Raw genomic sequence first — 25,610 nt, 5'->3', positions numbered from 1 at the left:
GTATGAATTACGTAGGGAATTTAAATTGTTTAATTCGAGCAATCAGTGGAGATGTAAAAAAAAACAAGAAATTAAAAACGATGATAATTTCAAGAACAACGGTATAACACATTTTAGCATCATAAAACTGTCAGTGTTTCAGCGTAATCCAAACACATTTCCGTTCGCTGGAACAAAAGTAAACTGGAATACAAAATAAATTATCCGGTAAATCTTCAATTACACAGTGTAAAAGGTTAACAGTATAAAAGAGTCGAATTTACAGCGACAATAAGACAAACAGCAGAACGCTTTAGGCGAGTAAGTGTGTAGCTGCCTGAAGAGGGCGTTTTATGTGCATGTGGAATGTAATATCGTATGATTCAGACAAACCCCGAGTCGTTCGTCTGCTTTGTGACAGCCAACACCGGAACAAATGACTTGCAACTGGGAGCTAGACGAGTTTTTGTAGAATTCTCCGAGCCTCGATAACTACCTATTCGCTACAAAGTGATTGTTAATGTTTGGGTTTAGTAAAGAGATTAATTACGCTCGTTTAGTCCGAATCCTACCGACTGCGCCGAAATTACATAACATTTTTGACAAATCGTCTTCGACGTAGTAAACAGCTCGATCTGCATGCAAAAACTAAAATTAATTGAATTGCCTTATCGATAAAAGGGTAATAAAACTAGTTGCCTTCGATGCAGCAATATGCGAGTTTTATACCTAAGCCATATAAATTATGTTCCTGTTTACGAAAGTAGGATATGACTAGTGGGCCGAACTGATGGCTAAACTTTCCACTCACGCTTAAAACGATAATAAAGGCCGAATTGAATCGAAACGATTGAATATATTGCAGGTTATATGGACAAAGTTACTGGATTAGTGGTGTTGGAGATTTTATGGCTTAGTCTGGAAGAGGCTGGCGTTAAACGTCGCTAGGAATATCCATTCATACACAAAGTGCGACCGCATGCAGTCCGCAACTAAAATATTGCCAAGGTTTCCTGATTCACTTTGTGCCCGTTTGGTTCCCCGAAACGCTAAATAGTTAAAGGATTAGCGCACTAATCTGGCTCGAGTGCGACGACAAAGAAACTAGCGTTAATGTTGCATTAGTGTCGTACAATTGCCAGAAAATTTCGCCGTTATTAACTGTGCTTTGCCGAATTAGGTTCAGAAAGGTACCGAGTTTGCCGCTAGCTAACACGGCTTGTTAATTGAAGGGTTTAATACCCCGACGAGCTAGACTAAGGGGGTTCAGATTTGACATAAAAATTCCTCGAGTAAGTAAATATTTCACACGCGTGTCACGCGCTTCGCTCGCCCCACTCAACTATATTGAACCTCATTCAACTCTTCAGTGTTCATTATCATCTTCAATTACGCTATTTTTCTCTTTATCACCCACTGTTTTCCCGAATGAAAGTCCTCGAGTGCCATAAACGGACTTGTGTTTTCATTAGCACCTTCATAAGACCTCATAGAAGCCTTCATCGAGTCATTACCCTGATTACTTTATCATTTTCTAAGGAAACAGCCCAATTCCCACAACGTGTGAATTTATTCGCCATTAAAATTTTAATTAACATTGTTTATAGTCTCATAAAGCGTGTAAAGTTTAATTCGAACATTAGCCGCACCTTTTAATCAAAACCCTATTTCTCGGTGACGGCAAGTCGTAGCACGTATTAAAAATACGCGTCCATCGCATAAATTAATTGATGGATCCCTTTTGACGCATATAGAGTTTTAAAAAACGCGCTCATGGTTGTGGAACGGTAGCTGTATAAAAAGCGGAACGCCTCCTTTGGGAGCTTTGCAGGTCCCCGCATTTGGGACTCCGCCTGTGGGACGTCGCCCTCGGATTCTGTATGCAAATAAATCATTGTCAGCTGTAAATCACTTCTGAAATATACTTGTTTCTTTCTATGACTGCAGAGCTGTTTAGACTCATATCCGCGTAATAAAGTCACACAACTCGAATTATAAAATTTCAGGAGGATTTTATTCCGAGGAGGTGACAAAAGTAAAGCGGTTTAAGAAAAATTAACACATTTTTTATTACAGCTGATATATATAGAGCAAACAATTTGATTATATTTAATACGTGAGTCGGGGTACCCTAAGTACATTTAATACTTGTATTTATTTTTAATCAACAAGTGCTACTTAAACTACATAAAAGGTTTCCTCATTCTAGTTCGCCAGAAAGCATGCCTTGTTTAAAAACCGCCGACCGCAACGTTATAATCTAGCGAAGCATTGTGGTAACTTTTGAAACATCACCGCACACAAAATGTGTGAATGTCTGGTAAAGGTTAGCTAAAACATTACAACAAAACAAAGATAACGAACTTAATTAAAATATTTCTTTGACGCAGTGCGCGGGAATCGATTATACAAAAAGATCTCTTCCAAAATGCCGAGATTTTAAATCGTGCTTTGGGTTTTGGCCGATTGCCTAATTAATATGGGGAAAAATGGTGCTGCAAAGCGATTGTGGCGATGTGGATGAGGATACATCAGACTCTTATTACCAGTTACTAGAAAATGCCGCTCCGCAAAGTAGATTGCGGTGGTAAAGTCGTATACTAATGAAATTTAATTGGTTATTCTAGTTACAAGGGTTTGAAAATTTTCTTATTATTTCCACGATCATAGAATTATTGTGATGGTAAAGTAATTAAAAAATTAAAAAGAGATTACATTCTGAACGGGCCTTTTAAATTGTTCAAGTTTCCCCAGTCTGACACTAAATCATATAGAACTGCTTTGCAGTGGCTGCAATTAAAACTGCATTATTAAAATTGTCAAGATTAGCAGCAGCATTAATTACAGCGGGTTTTGCGTTTAATTTCGTTGTAATGCCTTTTAATTACTAATAAAAATAGGCGGCTACATTACACTTTTTGTCGAACTTAGCACCTTATAAGCACGCAAAATCGTATAAAAAAACATTTTTTTGTTGTTGTCACAGTTTGTAATTCTGCAGGTGCAGCTGTACTATATTATGCTTCTACAGTTATTAAATATACATTTAGACATTTTAGTTAAATGCTATTCATTACATGTCTCCCACTTCCCAACAGCTGCGCTTTCGGTACTTCCAACTCCACTCCATACACTCAGCCAACCGAAACGAAATAAAATACCGCGAGTGCAAACTTTGAACTAGAAAAAAGCCAAAACGCAGCGTGTAGAAAAACGGTTATTTTTCCGCAACGACCCACTCAACTTCCTTTAAATTGTAACTTAACTGTGTACTAAATATTTAATAAAACTAACTTCTCCCCTTTAATCGAACAACTTGCACTTTCGTGGCACGCACTACACGCAATCTAGGCCCATTTCAGTACGGACGTCATTTACTAATTGTTTCTGCACGAATGTAATGAAACTCAAATGAGATGATGTAACCACAGAACGCGAGACATTCACTGCACTTTACGATAATTATTCGTGTTCTGTAAACGAACAAGCTTGCCTTTGTTTTGATGCCCTACCTGTCGGTTAATAAAATTGAAAAGGTTCGAACGAGGGTTGGAAGTCTATTGAAAGTCAGTCATGTTAATGCAAGGACGAGGCGAATGTTGTGCTTCGTCGTAAACATTTAATTGGGAACAGTACAGTGTAAAGACTGAGGAGGTTTCTTGAGTTTTCATCATTTTACAACATTTTAAAAAGGGCTGTGTTGGGTATAAATTGCGTTAAAGGAGCTTTCACTATTCTATTTTTGACGAGATAATAATAGTCATTATCGTTAGTGGCACCTTTACCAATTTCACCATCTGCTGAAGTCATAGAACTTAACTTAGGGGGACAAATGCGTGTGTTTCCAACTTATTTTGAATTTTCGCATGTTTAAATTAACATAATCTGTTTATGTGTCACTCTTTCAGGCACGAACGAATTAAACATCGACACTAGGATTGCCACACAGATGTAATATTAAGTACCGTTCCTATTGGTTAGCAAACACGCGTCTTGAAGCCTTATGGTTGTCATCAGACACTATATCCAATATTAAACCAAAAAATTAATTTTTAGAAGCAGGTCTTCGGAATCTCCTGATTTTTATTTTTTTTAATATCTAACAATTCCTAAAAATAACCCTATGATATTTCCCCATATTTGTCCGTCAATTCTAATCGGACGTAGAATCCGGTCTGAAAATCAACCAGACTTATGAGGCGTTAAATTATAATTTAATTTTTGACTTCAGATTAAGGAAGGACTTTGTTTAAAATTGTAAAAATATTCAACAATTGATGCTAGAAATGGACTTAGCGGCTCAAAGTTAGTCTAGAAACAAATTATGTTTTTTTGACTAAATTTTTTCGAAGGAATCGTATCATGAATTTTTGGGGATTTAGAGGATTTCATGCTATCTCGCTTGAATGGACCCCGCTTTATCTAAAAATTGCTCTCTTTATTAATTTGGACCTTCTGAACAGGGCTTAAAGACCGCCTGAATTTTTTTTTTCAATTTTTAATCCTCCCCACTTCATAAAAATGACACCGTCCGATATATTTTCACGTCAATACCAAATAGACATAGACTGAGGTCTGAAAATCAACCAATGTGAAGAAAAACTTCAAGAAATGCAGTGGTGAAAACCGGAATCCGGAATCTTATGCCATTCCGTACTTATGGACCATCAAATTTCAAATCTGATTTATCAACATGTATTAGAGATGAATTTTGTTTGAAATAGTGAAAATACGTAACAATTGATGCTAGAAATAGTATCATCGGACTAAAAATTAGTCTAGAGATCGAATTTCAGTCAGATCGGTAATAATTTCTTTATTTCATTTTTTTGAAGAATCGTCAATTTTTCAGGATTTAGACCATCTTATGCTATTCCGCTTAAACGGACACCAATTCATCTAAAAATTGCTCTATTAACTAATGTAAACCTTTTGAACAAAAATCAGGGCCCAAAATCTGACTTCGGGACTGCCTGATTTTTCTTTTAATTTTTTAACTTTCGAAAAATGACACCGTCTAATATATTGGCCCCTCGATACCAAACGGAGGCAGAATTTAGCATGAAAATCAAATATTCTGAGTAGAAAACTCCAAGAAATCTAACGGTGAAAACCATAACCCGGAAACTTATGCGATTCCGGACTTATGGCCCGTCAAACTTTAAATTTGGTTTTTGGGCATAGGCTAAGCAAGGATTTTGTTTAAAATAGTAAAAGTATTCAACAATTGATGCTGGAAACAGAGTGAGCGGTACAAAATTAGTCAATAAAGCGAATTTCAATTAACCGAAATTGTTCCTTTTTTCGAAGGAACCGTACCGTGAATTTTTCAGAATTTAGGCCACCTCATGCTTTCTCCTTTAAATGATTTTTGATTTTCTAATATAGCTATTAAAGCACCCAAATGACGTCATAGCGGAAAGGTGTTCCGAAATAGATCTGGTGTAATTTAGATCGGTAAGATTGGTAGCCATGACGAGAAATGTCAGGTGAATGTCAGTGGCAAATGTCACATTAAAATTGCCCGTATTTCGGTAGGCGTAAGGACTTTACTAACTTCTTCCCAACACATTTTAACCAATTTTAACTCGAATTGATTCAAATTATAGTTGTTGTGAAAATTCAAACTTCAAATATTTCGTGGTTCGTGTCAGACCAACCCACCACCAACCACGCAAAATTCCCCAGATTTAAAAAAACGTAAATTTCAATTAAATTTTGCAAAAAAGTGTGCGCGTTAGAAAAAATATTATAAATAACTCATTCATAAGGCCATTGTGGCACTCATCAAACTCATGGCAAATTTGGATTCGTGTCTTAATATTTGCCTTTTGAAACTCGTTCTTTATTATACTATTATTTAACCAAAATATATCTCTAGGACCTGTTGATTTTTTTTTTATTTTTTTAAATTTCGTTACTACCGGAACATGACACATCCAATACATTTGCCCCGCAACACCAAACGGAGACAGAATCCGGTTTGAAAATCAAACATGGAAACTACAAGACTTCAAGAAATCTAATGGTGAAACCACAGCCCGGAATCTTATGCGGTTCCAGACTTAAAGGACGTCAAACTTTAAATTTGGTTTAGAGCATACGCTAAACAAGGATTTTGCTTAAAATAGTAAAAATATTCAACAATTGATGCTAGAAACAGAGTCAGCAGTACAAAATTAGTTTATAGACTGAATTTCAGTGAGACCGGAAATTGTTTTTATGACTTCACTTTTTCAAAGGAATCGTATCCGTGAATTTTTCAGGATTTAGACTATCTCATGTTTTCTCTCTTAATGGGACACCAATTCATCGAAAAATTGGTCTCTTCACTAATTTAAACCTTCTAAACAAGAATCAGGGCCTAAAATCTGTCTCCGAGAATTCCTGATTTTAATGGGTGTTTTAATGGTCTCCACTTCCGAAAAATGACACCGTCTAATATACTGGCTCCTCGATACCAAACGGAGACAGAATTCAGCGTGAAAATCAAATGTTGCGAATAGAATACTTCAAAAAATCTAATGGTGAAAAACACAGCCCGGAATCTTATGCGGTTCCGGACTTGTGGGTCGTCAAACTTTAAATTTGGTTTAGAGCATAGGCTAAACAAGGATTTTGCTTTAAATAGTAAAAATATTCAACAATTGATGCTAGAAACAGAGTCAGCGGTACAAAATTAGTCTATAAACCGAATTTCAGTCAACCGAAATTGTTTTTTTGACTTAATTTTTTCGAGGGAATTGTCTCGTGAAATTTTCAGAATTTAGGCCCTATCAAGCTTTCACCCTTAAATGGACTCCGATTCATCTCAAATTGTTCTCTTATTAGTTTTATTTAATCAAATGAACAAAATTTAGGTCCCAAAATCTCTCTCCAGGACCTCTTATTTTTTTTATTTTTAAATTTCGTTACTTTCGAAAAATGACACGTCCAATATATTTGTCAAACGGAGACAGAATCCGGTTTAAAAATCAAACATTGAAACTAGAAAACTTCAACAAATCTAATGGTGACACCACAGCCCGGAATCTTATGCGGTTCCGGATTTAAAGGACGTCAAACTTTAAATTTGGTTTAGAGCATAGGCTAAACAAGGGTTTTGCTTAAAATAGTAAAAGCATTCAACAATTGATGCTAGAAACAGAGTCAGCAGTACAAAATTAGTTTATAGACTGAATTTCAGTGAGACCGGAAATTGTTTTTATGACTTCACTTTTTCAAAGGAATCGTATCCGTGAATTTTTCAGGATTCTCATGTTTTCTCTCTTAATGGGAATCGAAAAATTGGTCTCTTCACTAATTTAAACCTTCTAAACAAGAATCAGGCCCTAAAATCTGTCTCTGAGAATTCCTGATTTTTATTTTAGTATTTTAATGGTCGCCACTTCCGAAACACGACACCGTCTAATATATTGGTCCCGCGATACCAAACGGAGACAGAATCCAGCGTGAAAATCAAATATTGCGAATAGAATACTTAAAAAAATCTAATGGTGAAAACCACAGCCCGGAATCTTATTCGGTTCCGGACTTATGGGTCGTCAAACTTTAAATTTGAGCATAGATTAAAGTAGGATTTTGCTTAAAATAGTAAAAATAATCCACAATTGATGCTAGAAACAGACTCAGAGCTATAAAATTAATCTATAAACCTGAAATTGTTTTAGAACATTTTTGAAATTAAAGAGAGAGTCAAGATTTTCATTAGTTTCATTTTTTAATAAGATATGAACCAGTTATATAGGTTACTGTATTATTTGTCGTGGGTCCTTGGGCATTTAGTAAAATTCAAAAGTGAGAAGCGGCGCGTTTCCATGACCTACTTCGACTCGATAATCATTTATAGAAAATCTGTATTTGCCCGTCGAGACAAACAGGCATAGAATGCGGCCTGAATTTCAACCATTAACTTTAAATTTGCTTTTTGAGCATAGGTCAAAGAAGGATTTTGGTTAAAATAGTAAAAATTTTCAACCATTTATGCTAGAAAGAGACTCAGCGGTACAAAATTAAAATTAGTCTATAAATATATAAGACTCTTCACCAATTTTAACCTTCTGAACGAGATTTGGGGTCTCAAACGGAGATAGAATCAAACACTGAAGCTAGAAAACTTCAAGAAATCTAACGTTGAAGTGGTGAAAATTGCTCTCTTTACTAATTTAAACCTCCTGAACAAGAATCAGGAACCTTTTGATATTTTTATGAAATTTTTAATACCCGACACATGTGAAAAATAATACCGGTCGATTCCAAATGGATACAGAGTCCGGCCTGAAAATGGACCCCGGCGACTAGAAAACTTGAAGAAATCGATTGGTTTAAACCGGAACTCGGAATCTTATGCCATTCCGGACTTACAAGCCGTTAAATTTTAAATTTGATTTTCAGTACAGATTAAAGGATTTCGTTTAAAATAGTGAAAATATTCAATAACTGTTGCTAGAAACCGACTTAGCGGTGCAAAGTGAGACTAACTAACCCAGTTAGTAGTCGAGAGTAGTCGAGAGCTCGTAAAGTGTGGACGCGTTGCAAGTTACTCGATTAAAAATGAAATGCAAAAAGTGTAAAGCCAGTTTAATAAGTGGTGTAAAATGCAATGTTTGTTTGTCTTATTATCACACAAGTTGTGGAAAGTTGCTCAGTAAAGGGAAGTTCAATTCTGAAGATGTTATATTGTGCTGTAATCGACCCTGTTCTCCGTTTACCGAAGACACTACTCCTGAGCCAAATGATATCATCGATTTATCAAACATCACTGAACCAGTTGATGCGACCATGTTTAAGTATGTCATGCAGCAGAAAGATGTGATCATTGAAGAACTACGGTCTAAAATCGATCTCCTACAAGAAAAAATTTGCCTTCTAGAACAACTGGAAAAAGAACGGCAAAAACTCTCCCAGTCCTCTATCACACCAGTCGCTGCTAAGCAAGATAAGCAAAAGGTAAACAAGGAAAATGGTGGAAGTTCTGTCAAAGTTTCTGTCAAAGGTTTAAGAAGTCCTGCGATGTCATCAAAAAGTCCTGCGATGTCATCTAAAAGTCCTGCAATGTCATCAAAAAGTCCTGTGATGTCATCACCCAACATAAAATCTATACAGCCCACAATGAAAGTACAGCCAAAGGCTCTTCCAAAACGCCATAATGATGAATGGAATCTAGTTGAGAAGAAAAAACGTAAAGCTGTAGTTGGTTGTTTCGCTGCTGCAGGTTGCAGTTTGAAAGCTATACCAAAACTAATGGATCTGCATGTTTATAGGTTACACCCTGATACCAAAAAGGAAGACGTACTAACGTTTGTTAAATCTCATTTTCCCGAAGCAAAATGCGAGGAACTGGAAGCTAAACACAAAGGCGAATATTCATCTTTCAAGCTGTCTGTATATGCTGACAATTTCGGAAAAGCCCTGGATCCCAACATCTGGCCTGTAGGAGCATGTGTTCGCAAGTTTTTTCATTTTAAAAAAATTAACGAGTAAAGCGGTAGTTAGTGATAGCTATTTTTCAATTTTCCATTTAAATGTACAATCGATTAGGAACAAAGTTGATGAAGTAGAGGTAGTTTTACATAACATTGAAGAATCTTATGATGTTTTATGTTTTACAGAACATTGGTTAACAAACTATGAGTTGGATTTATTAAAATTGGGTAGTTTTAAGATAGCCTCTGCCTATACCAGGAAAGATAATGGTTATGGCGGTGTTGTGATACTAGTAAACGATAAAATTAAATACCAAGTTATTGATGTTTCAAAGTTTTGTAATGTAATTGACATTGAGCTTGCAGCCATTAAAGTTAATAAACCCAAACTAATCATAATAACTGTATACAGAGCACCAAAAGGCAATCTGGAAGTTTTATACTCTAATTTGACTAATTTATTTAATTTTATCAATATAATCGATTCAGATGTTATTATTAATGGAGACTTTAACATACATTTTGACCGCAAAACCAAACAGACTCTAGAGTTCCTTAACTTTTTAAAATCTTATAATTTGAGACCTCTAATCTTTGAGAACACGCGAGCAAATTCGTGTATTGATAATATACTTACAAATATCGCACATGATTGTAGGCACCAGGTCATGGAGACTCATTTATCTGACCATCGTGCTGCTACTGTAGAAATTCTATATAATCGTCATAAGTCAAAAGACTGCTCGAAAGTTGTATCATATCAACCTTTTACGGAAGTAGGATTCTTTAATTTTTTTAATATTATTAGTGATTGCAATTTTGATTTTATCAATGATGCTGGACTTGATACAAATACCAAATTTAACTTATTCACCAAATTAATTTCTGATAAAGTAAACATGGCCTTTCCTATAAAAGTAAAAAGAATAAAAAATGTTAAAAAGGATGATATTTACTGGTATGATGAGAAATTACATAAAATGAAACATAATGTAGACCTGCTACACGAATTACACAATCAAAATCCTAATGACCCAACTTTTGTGACCTATTTTCAAAAATATAGAGAATTGTTTAGAACCGAAGTTAAGAAAAGAAAAAAAACCTTTAATGACAACCTAATTAAAAATTCTACTAATGTAGCAAAGGACAGCTGGAAATTAATCAATAGCAAACGATTAGCTAGTAGCAATAATTATTCAGAAAAACTGACTGCAGAGGACTTCTCTACATTTTTTGGTGATATCCCACATAATTTGGAGAATAATTTAAAATTATCAAATACGGATCCAATTCAGCTAATGCACAAAAATTTGACTCCGGTGAACTCTGTTTTCAATTTCAGAGAGATAACATTTAATGAAGTAAGAGATACAATTGATTCCATCAAAAAAAAGAAAAGTAAGGACTACTACAACATAAGTATCACCATTGTTAGGAATATTAAGAATCTCATTCTAGTTCCACTCACAAGATTGATCAATCGGTGTATTAATGAAAATCTTTTCCCATCCTGTCTCAAGGTGACCAAAGTAATCCCTATCCACAAAAAGGGCAACGTAGATGATGTTGATAAATATAGACCAATCTCTATAACGCCTATTTTTGGGAAAATTTTAGAAAAGATTATGCTTAAACAACTTGAGGAATACGTTACTAAACAAAACATATTGAACCAACGCCAATTTGGTTTCCAACATGGCAAAAGTACAACCATGGCTATTAATAGGCTTGTTGATGAGGTCATTACCTGTTTCGAAACAAAACAATTCTTAGGATGCACATTTTGTGATCTATCAAAAGCTTTCGATAGTATTAATCACAACATTCTAATAAACAAGCTTGAGTTGTACGGATTGTCAAATGGAGCCTTACAGCTTATTTTTAGTTTTCTCCACAATCGCCAGCAGGTTGTTCTGTTTAATAATGTATACTCCGAAATGACAATAGTTAACATAGGAGTGCCACAAGGCTCGATTTTAGGTCCGTTGCTCTTTTTGTTATACATTAACGACTTGGCTAAACATCTAGACAATAAAATCATACTTTTTGCGGATAACACTACTTGCTATAGTGTGGACTCAGACATCCCGTCTCTCTTGGACAGGATGGAACAAGATATTAATGCTGCTAGTGAATGGTTTACTTCAAACAGATTAACGCTTAATGTACTGAAAACTCAAAAAATGGTGTTTTCCCTTCGTTACATTTCTGAGATTGACAATCCGAGGTGTGTCAAATTTCTTGGTGTGACACTGGACCCGAAATTATGCTGGGATAATCACGTCATTGATATCTGTAAAAAATTGTCCAAGTCAACTTTTCTTATTAGGAATTTGCAATATGAGGTTAGTGAGCAGATCCTTATGATGATATACTACTCTTTATTTCAAAGTATTTTTAGCTATGCCATTATAACCTGGGGCCACAGCAGTCATTTAAAAACCGTTTTTAAATTGCAGCGCCGAGTAGTTCGAATTATTGGAGGTCTATCTTACAGAGCTTGTGTTAAAAATTATTTTAAAGAAAAAAGTATTCTCACCGTGCCCTGTCTTTATATTTTATATGCTTTATTATATGTGAAGTCTAATCTCACCACTTATAATAATCTCACAAATATGTCATTAATCACGAGATCTACCCATAGCATTTACACCGAATTCTATCGTGTAGGTAGAAGTAGAAATGCCATCAATTATTATGGGCCCAAATTATTCAATAAATTACCGAAACGTATTGCTAACTTACCTTTTTCGCAATTTAGCCGTACTATAAGAAATTTTTTATTAAAAAACGCATTTTACTCTCTCGATGAATTTTTAAATTGTAGCGATGTCCTGTGTAGTTTTTACCATTCGATTTGAATTATCTTGTAAATTGTATAATTTTAAACTCTTTATATTGTAATTTCATCTGACTTGACTTATGTACCCTAACGGTCATTAATAAATACTTACTTACTTACTTACTTACTTACTTACTTACTTACTTACTTACTTACTTACTTACTTACTTACTTACTTACTTACTTACTTACTTACTTACTTACAGTTTCAGACCCAGTTTTTTTTTGACTTTCGAGATTTGTTCGAAGTTGTATCGTGAATTTTTCATGATTTAGACCATCTGATACTATCTGAGAATTGCTCTTTTTACTAGTTTGAACCTACTGAATCAGAATCAGGGCTCAAAATCTGTCTAAATTCTCACTTGCAAATCTTGGGTCAAAAATTTCGTGAATTGTCATCTAGAGTGTCTTCTATCAACTAAATCGCACCTTCATTAAGAAAACACATTTATTTTGATTGCCCCAGACACGTACTCAGAAAGCCTTGATTTTCCAGTGCAAGCCGAAAAATCCGTGATCGAATCAGTGTCTAAAAACTGCACCGAATTCGAACCGCGCGTGTTTCGTCGTTCCATAATCATGAGTAATTGCGGTTGCAGCCGAAAAAGTATCTCCCTATTGTTATCAAATCCCTTTTATGAAGCTCGAAACTCCTTGGTGGTAAACGGCGTCGCGGTTGCAATCCGACTTTTGTATTCCGAGCGTCGCGACGGGAATATTCGGGGGTGGCCTCTACCTGTACAGGCTGTGACCTCTTGAATGCCGAACGATCCTGTAATTGCGTATTGATTCGTCTACGATCCGACTGTTGTCCTGGGCGAGTCTGGAAATGCACAAACCTCCATTGAGGTAATAACGAGCACCATTCCGTCGGCAACCAATCTAGCGCGTGGTGGTGAGATCATCATCGCTCTCCTCGCTCCGTCCGCTTTAATAAGACGCCAGAGGGTTCCTCCGCCAGCACGTATTGATCAGAGCACAGGCTCAGCTTCGCCCTCGCAAACGGACAAAGTTTTCGACTCTTTCGCTGCACAAAACGTCTCCGAGATGCAGTGGACTGCGGCCGAGGAGGCCGCTTCCGGAGCGTTAAGGGTATGCAGGAGCCATCGTCGGGGAAATGGCTCCCTGCAATCACGTCGGGCACATCCGAAAGGAGGGATTACTAAGCATAAAAAGGCAACGTGACGACTAGGCTGGATGCTTAATATGCCTACCTGCATGAAAATGACTGCCATTCGAGGTGAAAAATCAATGGCAGGCTTTGGAGATTATCCTCCTTGAAAGGGAAAAATTGAATCAGGCGGAGGCTGGGTATTTGGAGAAACTTTCGGTAGTCGATACCTGCAAAAAGGGGAATTCTTTGATTCCTCGGTGGCCTCGTGCAGCTTTAATTAAATCGCTATCTATGGCTTGGCCTGATGAAATATTCAGGGAATTCACTGACGGTCCAACTTTTAGAGAAACGAAATGTTTGCGTGAGATATTGAACTGGGAGGTATTGGCGAGCTGGGGTAATTAGGGCAAAAGGCTCGTTTGGGTTTTTAAACAGTAGCGACTTTACCAAAATTTGACGTGCGCGTTTTTGTCAAATTTAATTAAGGGCAACCGCAACTGTCTTACAGCGGCTTGAGGCCAAAATTCTATCAATATCAGCTTGCGCCTCAACGTGCTAGTTCCGGAATATCGACTGATATAACCCCATCGGATTTGACGACTTTGTTACCTCCTTTACAAAGTAATTCGCTTCTATAAAATATTGACAAGCCAATTTGCAACGTACACTGTAGCCCTGAACCTATAGACAGACGCAGTTTAATAATTATTATGTATGCTTAGCCCACATTTATTTCTACAGTTCGGAGAGCTATAGAACTAACAAAAGCCTCGTTGGCCATAGCTTGTATTTACAATCGATAATTAATTAAGGGATCAATCATCAACAGCCGTACGTGACATATAAAACAAGCGCAATGTTTACACACGGATAATTAAACTAGAAGAGCCTTTGAGGTCACGTACATGCAAAAACGCATCATAAACCGTCATTCAATACTTATAAATAATAATTAAACCTAATTACGATTAATTTAAGAGTTGTATAATGCCCCACATCTAGAGCCACTTATCCCGAATAAAGCAAAACAAAGCACCACTTCCCTTGCCTATTTTGGGACTTTTTGGAATTTTATATCTCGTTCTAAGTGTCGTAACGTCCTTAATTTCTCCCCTTGAGCGCAAAAACTCCTTCATTCCCCTTTCTAATTCTCACTCGGCACAGTAAACTCAACAAAACCGATTGAGTGTTGCAAATTCGTTTCAATGGACAATTAACGAAATTAGTCCAACCAAATTATCCTGCAGACCGGAAATCCCGACGGGAATGCAACAACTTATGCAACTCCGTCTGAGCTAAGAGTTAAGCTCCGCACATAGAAGCATAATACAGAATTAACCAAGGCATGCAATGTTGCACATGGTGAGAAATGTTCCTCACCACCCCCATTTCAGCGACTTATTAAGACGTGTGCGCATTGCCGAATAGATGGAGCACGTCGTGGATATGAATGCTTGTCGTTCTTTTGTAGTTTGGAAGCTCGTCCGGTGGGAGTGAAGAAGCGGGAGGATCGTAAAAGGGATGTTGAGTGGGGCTGTAATAAAGGCTAATGGGATGATATCCGCATGCGGTTAGTTGTTAATAATTAGTCAATCTAACTTTTGGGATGCGAAGCTGGAGGCTTCCGGGACAGTAAAAGAATTTTCTATCGTCGTAAAGCAATGCCGTAAGGAACATGAACGAACGGAGACAGGAATCGACAATCAGTCGTTGACCAACGAAGCTTTATCAGAAATTAAAAATTTTCGAATAGAGTGTATTTGAAAATCGAGGCCGCGTAGAATGGAAAACTGTTAAAAACTTTTCGCAGACCGACTCTTGATAAACTGGTATTTTTCTGGCGCTGATTGAAAATTGTTGTTGAATAAAAAGCGAATTCAGCGTAACAATACGGGCTTAAGCATCGGTTCGACGCGTTATTTCCATACATTCCATTAAAAGAGAGGGTCCGATGTTATTGGCATTGTGTTCATATCAGGAGTGTGTTTCAGTCCAGACCGGTCGAAGCACGCCTGCAACTGATGGCTGGATAATACTCGGCCCGGTTTTTATTATTTTTTACTAGCCATTGTTTTCCATTTTCAGCACTTTTATTTACTGTGGGTAAGCTCTTCACCGTGGACTAATTAAAAATCTAAATCCTGCGCACCAGAGGAAGTAGAAAATTTGTGTTTGCACCACTATGATGGTTTAAATATAGAGCGTTATTAAATCCGGAGTCTATTTAATGCAACTTGGCAGCGAGACAAAAAGCCTCGGATGACAAAAGCTTGAGTTGATATTGATTGACTGTAATACAATACTGCGTCTGTGGAATACAGATAGTGGAGTGCACAGACATAGGTGGAGTGGTTAAAAGGCACCGAACCGAGTAACTGAGCTTCAGATGTAAACAAAGGCTTTATCCTCTTTGGTTACTCAAGTCGTTATAGATTCTATTGGAAAGGACGACCTTGTCGCTTTTTCACGAATCATCGCAGAGGTTTCAATTTAGAAAAAATAGAATTTACTGATCTAAGTTCCATTTTAGAGAAACAATATTTACAAGATAGCCGAAAATTTGAATTTCGTTCTGTACTCAAGCTATTCTGTTGCTGTGTTAAGTTACAGTAAAATCGATACATTATGTAGAAAGTTATAAAATGCTTCACAGAAGATTTTATCGTATTTCTTCCACTAGGGACTTATAAAAATGAATCTTATGAATTTAAAGCAGTCTAAGTCTCCTAGACTATCTAATACTATGTTTCGGTGCACCAGCTAACTAAAGAATGTTGACTATTTCAAACCAAACCGCCAGTAAAATCACATAAAAAAAATCTGCTGATAAAATCTGATCCAAATTGGCTAAAAAAACGCAAATTCGTTTTCGTATTTGTTGATTTTTGTGTGCCGATTTTTTAAATTACGATGAAGTAGAAATTTTGTCAAAACCGCAGCCAATATTGCCACAAAAGTGTCTTTTTATTGTATTATCATAACAAATAACAGAACAAGTCACAATGGATATTCCATTTAAAATTTGTCAGCAATTTTTTGAGATGACGTCATCAACAATTTTTTAGAGGAACGAGTCGCCCTTTATCATTTCCATGGCCCTTATTTCGCTCATTTGAGAAGACAGACTTCAACAATTCTACAATAATTTCCAATAGAAAACTATCACACCATAATATCGTCCGATTTTTTGATTTGTGATCTCTTAAGTCTCCAATTTACGTAGGGCTAGTACCTGCTAAGATAGGACTGAACAATATTACGAGTAATCACTAGGTTGGAAAAGGGGTGGGTGGCGGGGCTACTGCTTACTTATGACTTATAAAACTCTGCAGAAAAAAGCTACACTCAACTCCGACTTATTTTATTTATTATAAAATGGGAGTTGAATTCTACTTTAACAAGCACTAGAGTCTAAGATTTAAAACAAAGTCAAACCATAAAAGGAAACTCCGAAAATTGTATATAAGAAGTAATAATTCATAGAAATCAAGAAAAATTAAGTAAATTTATATATGTGTTGTTATGCTTCCTGTTTCGTAATTAAAAATTTCACCACTCTTCAATGTTTAATTGCACTATATCGAGTGTCTGAAAAATGACGAATTAAATCTTTAGTACGTTATGTACGTGGTTTCGGGAGTCCCAAAAAAATTATAAAAAGATTCTTTATGGTGTAGGTTACGAAAAAAATGTACTTTTATAAAACTAAAATTGGCAACAGTGCAGAATTATTGGAGTTTTAACTCCAATAGGATGTCGAGTTTGACACTGACACCGACACTGACACCGGTCTGAACTGAGTCTGAACATAGGCATATAACACCGCGTTTTATACAATATTATTATAACAATTCAATATTTCTATATGATAAATAAATAAAAAAAGTATATTTTATAATAAACAACAACATGGATATTTACTTTGATTAACCCAATCATCATCAATAATCATCATTCTGCCAAAAAATACAAATGCAACATTTTTTTTTTATTATTATTTTTTAAAAGAAAATTAATGACTTCGCCGAATATACATGTTTACTTTATATAAACTGACAACGTTCACTCAAACAACCATTGTTCGTTGTCTCGATATAACATTTTTTAGTTATGAAACCTGTCAGAGTTTATTAGAATGTCGGAGACACCCTGTATTTTGCTTTGGAAGTAATTTGAAAGAATCTCGGGGATCTTTCTGTATATTGTTTTTTAAGTAGTTCGGAAGAATCTCGGAGATCCCTTGTCTTATTTTTGAAGTAATTTGAAAGATTCTCAGGGATCCCTTGTGTTTTATTTTTGAAGTAGTTTTAACGAATCTCAGGGATCCCTTATGTTTTGTTTTTGAAGTAGTTTGAAAGAATCTCGGGGACCCCTTGTGTTTTATTTTTGAAGTAATTGAAAGAATCTGGCGGACCCCTTGTGTTTTGTTTTGGAAGTAATTTGAAAAAATCTCGGGTATTTTTGTGTGCATTGTTTTTGAAGTAATTTAAAGAATCTCGGGGATCTCTCTTCCTCTTTTTGAAGTACTCGTAATTTGGAAGAATTTAAGGGATCTTTTTGTATATTGTTGTTGAAGTAATTAGAGAAAATCTCGGGAATCCCTTGTCCTCTGTTTGAAATAATTTGAAAGATTCTCAGGGATCCCTTGTGTTTTATTTTTGAAGTAATTCGAGAAAATCTCGGGAATCCCTTATCTTCTGTTTGAAATAATTTGAAAGATTCTCAGGGATCCCTTGTGTTTTGTTTTTGAAATAGTTTGAAAGAGTCTCGGGGACCCCTTGTGTTTTATTTTTGAAGTAATTGAAAGAATCTGGCGGACCCCTTGTGTTTTGTTTTGGAAGTAATTTGAAAAAATCTCGGGTATTTTTGTGTGCATTGTTTTTGAAGTAATTTAAAGAATCTCGGGGATCTCTCTTCCTCTTTTTGAAGTACTCGTAATTTGGAAGAATTTAAGGGATCTTTTTGTATATTGTTGTTGAAGTAATTAGAGAAAATCTCGGGAATCCCTTGTCCTCTGTTTGAAATAATTTGAAAGATTCTCAGGGATCCCTTGTGTTTTATTTTTGAAGTAATTCGAGAAAATCTCGGGAATCCCTTATCTTCTGTTTGAAATAATTTGAAAGATTCTCAGGGATCCCTTGTGTTTTGTTTTTGAAATAGTTTGAAAGAATCTCGGGGACCCCTTGTGTGTTGTTTTTGAAGTAATTTGAAAGAATCTCGGGTATTTTTGTGTAGGTATATTGTTTTTGAAGTAATTTAAAATAATCTCATTGATCCCGTGTGTTTTGTTTTTGAAGTAGTTCGAACGAATCTCGGGGATCTCTCTTCTTCTTTTTGAAGTAATTTGAAAGAATCTCAGGGATCCTTTGTGTTTTGTTTTTGAAGTAGTTTTAAAAAATCTCGGGCACCCCTTGTGTTTTGTTTTTGAAGTAGTTTGAAAGAATCTTGGGAGTCCCTTATCTTGTTTTTGAAGTAATTTGAAATAATCTCGGGGATCTTTTTGTATATTATTTTTGAAGTAGTTCGGAAGAATCTCGGGGATCCCTGGTCTTCTGTTTGAAATAATTTGAAAGATTCTTAGGGATCCCTTGTGTTTTGTTTTTGAAGTAGTTTGAAAGAATCTTGGGAGCCCCTTATCTTGTTTTTGAAGTAATTTGAAATAATCTCGGGGACCCCTTGTGTTTTATTTTTGAAGTAATTTGAAACAATCTCGCTGACTCCCTGTGTTTTGTTTTGGAAGTAATTTGAAAAAATCTCGGGTATTTTTGTGTGTATTGTGTTTGAAGTAATTTAAGGAATCTCTGGAATCTCTCTTCTTCTTTTTGAAGTACTCGTAATTTGGAAGAATCGCGGGGATCTTTTTGTATATTGTTTTTGAAGTAATTTGAGAAAATCTCGGGAATCCCTTGTCTTCTGTTTGAAATAATTTGAAAAATACTCAGGGATCCCTTGTGTTTTGTTTTTGAAATAGTTTGAAAGAATCTTGGGGACCCCTTGTGTGTTGTTTTTGAAGTAATTTGAAAGAATCTCGGGTATTTTTGTGTGTATAGTTTTTGAAGTAATTTAAAATAATCTCATTGATCCCGTGTGTTTTGTTTTTGAAGTAGTTCGAACGAATCTCGGGGATCTCTCTTCTTCTTTTTGAAGTAATTTGAAAGAATCTCAGGGATCCTTTGTGTTTTGTTTTTGAAGTAGTTTAAAAAAATCTCGAGCACCCCTTGTGTTTTGTTTTTGAAACAATTTGAAAGAATCTCGGGAGCCCCTTATCTTGTTTTTGAAGTAATTTGAAAGAATCTCGGGGATCTTTGTGTATATTATTTTTGAAGTAGTTCGGAAGAATCTCGGGGATCCCTGGTCTTCTGTTTGAAATAATTTGAAAGATTCTCAGGGATCCCTTGTGTATTGTTTTTGAAATAGTTTGAAAGAATCTCGGGGACCCCTTGTGTTTTATTTTTGAAGTAATTTGAAAGAATCTCGCGGACCCCCTGTGTTTTTTTTGGAAGTAATTTGAAAAAATCTCGGGTATTTTTGTGTGTATTGTGTTTGAAGTAATTTAAGGAATCTCTGGGATCTCTCTTCTTCTTTTTGAAGTACTCGTAATTTGGAAGAATAGCGGGGATCTTTTTGTATATTGTTTTTGAAGTAATTCGAGAAAATCTCGGGAATCCCTTGTCTTCTGTTTGAAATAATTTGAAAGATACTCAGGGATCCCTTGTGTTTTGTTTTTGAAATAGTTTGAAAAAATCTCGGGGACCCCTTGTATGTTGTTTTTGAAGTAATTTGAAAGAATCTCGGGTATTTTTGTGTGTATAGTTTTTGAAGTAATTTAAAATAATCTCATTGATCCCGTGTGTTTTGTTTTTGAAGTAGTTCGAACGAATCTCGGGGATCTCTCTTCTTCTTTTTGAAGTAATTTGAAAGAATCTCAGGGATCCTTTGTGTTTTGTTTTTGAAGTAGTTTAAAAAAATCTCGAGCACCCCTTGTGTTTTGTTTTTGAAACAATTTGAAAGAATCTCGGGAGCCCCTTATCTTGTTTTTGAAGTAATTTGAAAGAATCTCGGGGATCTTTGTGTATATTATTTTTGAAGTAGTTCGGAAGAATCTCGGGGATCCCTGGTCTTCTGTTTGAAATAATTTGAAAGATTCTCAGGGATCCCTTGTGTATTGTTTTTGAAGTAATTTGAAAAAATCTCGGGTATTTTTGTGTGTATTGTTTTTGAAATAATCTAGAGAATCTCGGGAATCTCTCTTCTTCTTTTTAAAGTACTCGTAATTTGGAAGAATCTCGGGGATCTTTTTGTATATTGTTTTTGAAGTAATTCGAGAAAATCTCGGGAATCCCTTGTCTTCTGTTTGAAATAATTTGAAAGATTCTTAGGGATCCCTTGTGTGTTGTTTTTGAAGTAATTTGAAAGAATCTCGGGTATTTTTGTGTGTATTGTTTTTGAAGTAATTTAAAATAATCTCATTGATCCCGTGTGTTTTGTTTTTGAAGTAGTTCGAACGAATCTCGAGAGCCCCTTATCTTGTTTTTGAAGTAACTTGAAAGAATCTCGGATATTTTTCTGTGTATTATTTTTGAAGTAATCTCGGGGATCCCGTTTGTTTTGTATTTGAAGTAGTTCGAACAAATCTCGGAGATCTCTGTCTTCTTCTTTCTGAAGTAATTTGAAAGAATGTCGGGGATCTTTCTGTATATTATTTTTGAAGTAGTTCGGAAGAATCTCGGGGATCCCTTGTCTTCTTTTTGAAGTAATTTGAAAGATTCTCAGGGATCCCTTGTGCTATGTTTTTGAAGTAGAGAATCATATATGAATGTGAGTAATTCACTGGAAGTTTTTACTCGAGTATTTGAGAATATGAAATGGGAGTTTCTTTTAATTAAGAACTGTGTGAAGTTACGACGTACTTTTCGGTCGAATTTGTTGTGTCAACAAATAACTAGATCACAAATCAAAAAAATCAAACGGTACAATTGACAAAAAGTAAAATTCATTTACAAACACAGTTATACATAGCAATTAAATTATTATTAGGAGGTCTATTCATACGTGAATCTGAATGTTGAAAGTCTAACTTTTCCACGGATTATTTTCCATAAAAAATAAGCTCTCTGAGTACTCTTCTACGACTCAAGTCATAATCTATACTACGAATAGGGTAGATTCTATCCCTCGTGAAAGATAAGTTTTTCTGAAATCGCAGAAGTATATATATTGACGATAACAGTTGAATCAGTAAAATCTTTTGGGGTCTGAAATATATAACCAAGCACTTTGGAAGCTGATAGACAAATCGTGCTGAAGCTTGGTAAACACAATCTAAACCCACATTCAAACATCCTATGGTAAATATTTGGAATTAATCGTTCATTTTACCTCAATGAATAAAACAAACTATATGGATAAACGTTGTTTACTAAGTTCTGGAAATTTTTTTCTTAATCCTGTGTTTAATAATTAATAAATATTTGCTTTCTTAGCATAATTATCTCCGCGTTTTTAAACTTCTTCCCTCAGTAGGATTACTTTATTGATTTGAGCTTTAAGTATCGCTTTGTCCTACAAAGGTATGCACTTTTACAATTTTAGAAAGTTCCTTTATCCTATTTCCATCCCACCGAAGCTGATGAGTACACTAAATGAAATGGAGGCATTGGGTGTCAAATAAAAATAATAATACTCGTAATCCCCACTTTCGATCGTGAAAAACAATTCTCGGATTCAAAAAATAATTCGTTTTTATTACTCAAACGTTGTCGGCCTAAAAATTGTCGTCTCGAGCGTGGAAACTGTCCAAAATCTCCGTATCGAAAATTTCGCCGCGTTCCCCATGGGAAAGTTAAAAACGGAAGGTGTTATTATCTCTGGCCGGAATAACCGGACCATTTTTTCCAGAGTCAACCGAGTCTATTTGTACGCGTCGAGAGCACGTGCTAATTAATGGATTCCGGTGAAATTGAGAAATGACCGCAGAATCTTTCGGATGCTGCAATATGGACCGCTTTTGTGGGGAAAATCTGTCAGTTTCAAGATGAAACGCCTCCGGGTCCGCGTCTCTTCGATTAAAACGAGGGTCTCTCTCCTTTGAAATCCTGAATTGCGAACAACCATTGTATCCTGCGGCCTAATGAATAACAATAACGAGTCGCGTGATCCGCTGAAGCTCAGCCGAAGAGAGATTCTAAATCGCAAAGACGCAGATTCGACAACGACAAACCAAAAATGGCGCGTCATCCTCTCATTTTGTTGTCGTCCTGTCAAATGCTGGCGATAAATTCGAAAAAGCTCGTTTTGACGGTCGGTGACTCGGCGCGCCCCCGCCCCCGCCGATTCACGGCAGAGACCCGAGGGAAAACGACAATGGCGCGAGTCTGGCTCTGCCCAACCGACAAAATATTTGGCAACTCTTATCAAAATGTCGTATATAATTACATTTTACCGTCACACTACAATTTATTTCGTCCTAACTTAAACGGACCGCTTTGTCTGCGTATAAATGATGACTGTTCGTATTAATGTTTCCACCCTCGTGGGCATCTGCGTGCCCTCTATTTCTCTCTAGACCGAAATAATTTTAGATTGTAAATTATAATAAACGGAAGCGCCCATTTTATCAAGTGGAATGTGAAAATTTGTAGCTCCGTCTTACCACAAACTTATTATTGTAAACTATAATTTACTTTGAGTGCACTAAAAATGTTTCGTGCTAGTGGGAAAGGGTGAAACGGTATATCATTTCGTGGAAATTTGCGAGAAATAAGATATCTAAAATAATTACATGCTTATGCTAAACCAGCCTTCATTTCAACCATTAATTAAAGCATTATTGCATTATTTTACACTTGAATAAATTTAACTTAACTTAAAAAAAAAATTTACTTACACGTGAACTGATAAACCTTAAATAATGTTTCTACACACCTTTTGATAAAAGGGGGCATTATAAAATTAGAATACAATACAGCTGAATTTTAATACAGCAGGTGTATAGTTCTGCAATATGAATACGCGTCAGACGCGACGATTGGACTTATTAGGATATATACAAGGAATTACTAGATAGATAAAGTAAGCAATGCTAGAAATATGGGGGAAATCTACAATATCGCTCTCTTAAAGGATAACTCCCAGCGCTTAAGATGATTGCAATAATATTTCAAACCTGAAAATCCTTCTCAGCTGTAGATATATCTAACTACTTTTACCTCAAGAGAAATGGTTAAGGTAAGTCTCGTAACAATTTGGCCGTTCTGTCTCTCAATTGGAAATGTATATTTGGGTTGTCCTGAACAGAAGTATATTGTACATGATATTACTAATTCATCCCGTCCAGCAAGCTGTTGACGTCATCCCACAATTATTAAAGAAATATTGATTGAAACATACACATTAAAGTGAAATACTAGTTGTACCTTTTAGAATTGTATGCATAGGAATTCCCACTCAGTGATCGATTTACCATACAGAATAGGTCAAAAATGACTCATCTGTCTTATGATGAATAATTTCTAAAATAAATTGAGGTTACGTCCAGGGTTGCATTGCTAATCAGCGTCGCTTTTTAATGCCACAAAAGTGAGAAACGTTCTAAATGACTTTACAGGTTTTTTGTTTCGTGGTTTGCGTCTGCCACCGTAAAAATTACATTCCGACTGAAATATTCCGTTGCTTCCTATGTGAATATAAGCGACATTTTTGACGGTTTGCTTTATAAATTATTCACAAATGCACGACTGCTGCTGTCTACATTCCAAAAACGTCTCCTTTTGATTTCGTTTATATTATTAACAAGAACCGGACGTTTTCCATTTGCCAAATCTGCTCGAAAAACAGTAAAGACAATATTTGTCGATAAACCCAGGTCACGCGAACAAGAACATTCGAAAAATTATTTATACCGCGAGCCGTAAATACGAGGGGGTTCGGGAACAATTTCCAATGGTTACAAAAACGTAAAATGGAGTTCAATTTAAACTTAGAACAATAATAATTAATAGTGTTCGAATTTTGGAAATTTTTAACAGAAGATCCACATTTTTCGTCTGTACCGGAAAACAGTGGTTATGATAATTCTACTATATAACAACAATACTATATTTTCCTACTTATAAATCAAAATATTAATCAACATCGTTAAGCACGCACACAGTTTGTACAAAATCCATAACAAACTGACCTAGGCACAATGTATCAAAGAGAGCGAAAATATACATATAAAATTCGTTCAAAGAAACACTACTTGCTAATTTGAGGACGTTTTTCTTAATGGCACTAAATTTGTTGTATAGCAACACATGATATGGAGCATTTAGGCAACCAGTTATACAGATACGTGTGCTATTTGTCGCGCGTCCTTGGGCATTTAGTAAGATCCAAAACTGAGAGGCGACACGTTTGCATGACCTACTTCGAGCCTACAATCATTTATAGTTATTTATTAAGTTAAATTTGAATATATTCGAGGGACGTCTGTTTACAACAGAATTCACGAAATATGACTCATTAGCAACTTTTTTTAAGCACATGATACGTGCAGTCACTTCAAAAATGTGCACTATGTAATACGTATTGTTTTTTTTTTATTTCATGCAATGGTGTAATATAGGTTTTATGATAACATCGTTCACTGCAGGCTTTTACCGGAAATATTCCACGCATACACAGCTGCAAGCTTTATTTGCTTCGATTGAATAGGTGATCAGACTATATTTTTGGTAGCGACATTTTTATCTTCTATCAAACATAATGGTCCAATTCTGTATATGTAAAGTACATTATTGATTAAAATGTAAAAAATTTAATCTGTTGTTAATATCACACGTAGACATAAATTCCTATGAACTGAAATAGCAGTTACGGTTAAGTTATGACCTGAATTTAGTACAGAGACACGGTTTCCGGTTCATTCATTAGTCATTACTCAATTAGGAATTAGGCGAGGATGAAAATTCGCTTTGTCTAGACTATCTAATAAAAAAAGCTGTTAAAACATGCACAGAACACAGTTCTTCGATTAACGTTTTTGGGGACTGGAAATGATACAGGCACAACAAACATCCACATCGAACCTTACTCTTCCGCAACTTTTCGTTTCTTTCCAAAATAGTCTCAAACCAAATTCCGCCCTACTCCACCACCAAACAAAGTGCTACTATCCTCTATTAGCATTCGTCTGCCAAATCCTCGTAGTTCCACGTGGAGAACCGCGGATCACTGACCTACACCAAATGCGTACAATCGC

General features: G+C 35.8%; 2 protein-coding genes across 4 annotated transcripts in view; one reads left to right on the top strand and one right to left on the bottom strand.

Annotated features, from left to right (window-relative positions):
* The window catches only part of Bru3 (bruno 3), a 388,759-nt gene that overhangs the window by 347,943 nt on the left and 15,206 nt on the right, over positions 1-25,610 (bottom strand). The window contains exon 1 of one of the 3 annotated variants that reach the window (XM_064050309.1): positions 25,443-25,491. The exons of the other annotated variants lie outside the window; for them this stretch is intronic. The gene's annotated coding sequence lies outside the window, so the exon portion shown is untranslated. Of the gene's footprint in view, positions 1-25,442; positions 25,492-25,610 lie in introns of those variants that run through there. 3 annotated transcript variants of the gene reach the window in all.
* On the top strand, positions 8,497-10,357 carry LOC135125022 (uncharacterized). The gene is made up of 2 exons (XM_064050315.1): positions 8,497-9,160; positions 9,243-10,357. The coding sequence occupies exons 1-2, from the start codon at positions 8,533-8,535 to the stop codon at positions 9,275-9,277; spliced, it is 663 nt and encodes a 220-aa protein (XP_063906385.1). The 5' UTR covers positions 8,497-8,532; the 3' UTR covers positions 9,278-10,357.

This window comes from Zophobas morio, unplaced genomic scaffold, assembly GCF_036711695.1.
Source record: "Zophobas morio isolate AGI-343-1 ecotype UQ-CSIRO unplaced genomic scaffold, CSIRO_AGI_Zmor_V1 ptg000008l, whole genome shotgun sequence".
Lineage (NCBI taxonomy): Eukaryota > Metazoa > Arthropoda > Insecta > Coleoptera > Tenebrionidae > Zophobas > Zophobas morio.
Note: the sequence above shows the minus strand (reverse complement) of the source record. Positions and strands in the feature narration are given on the sequence as shown.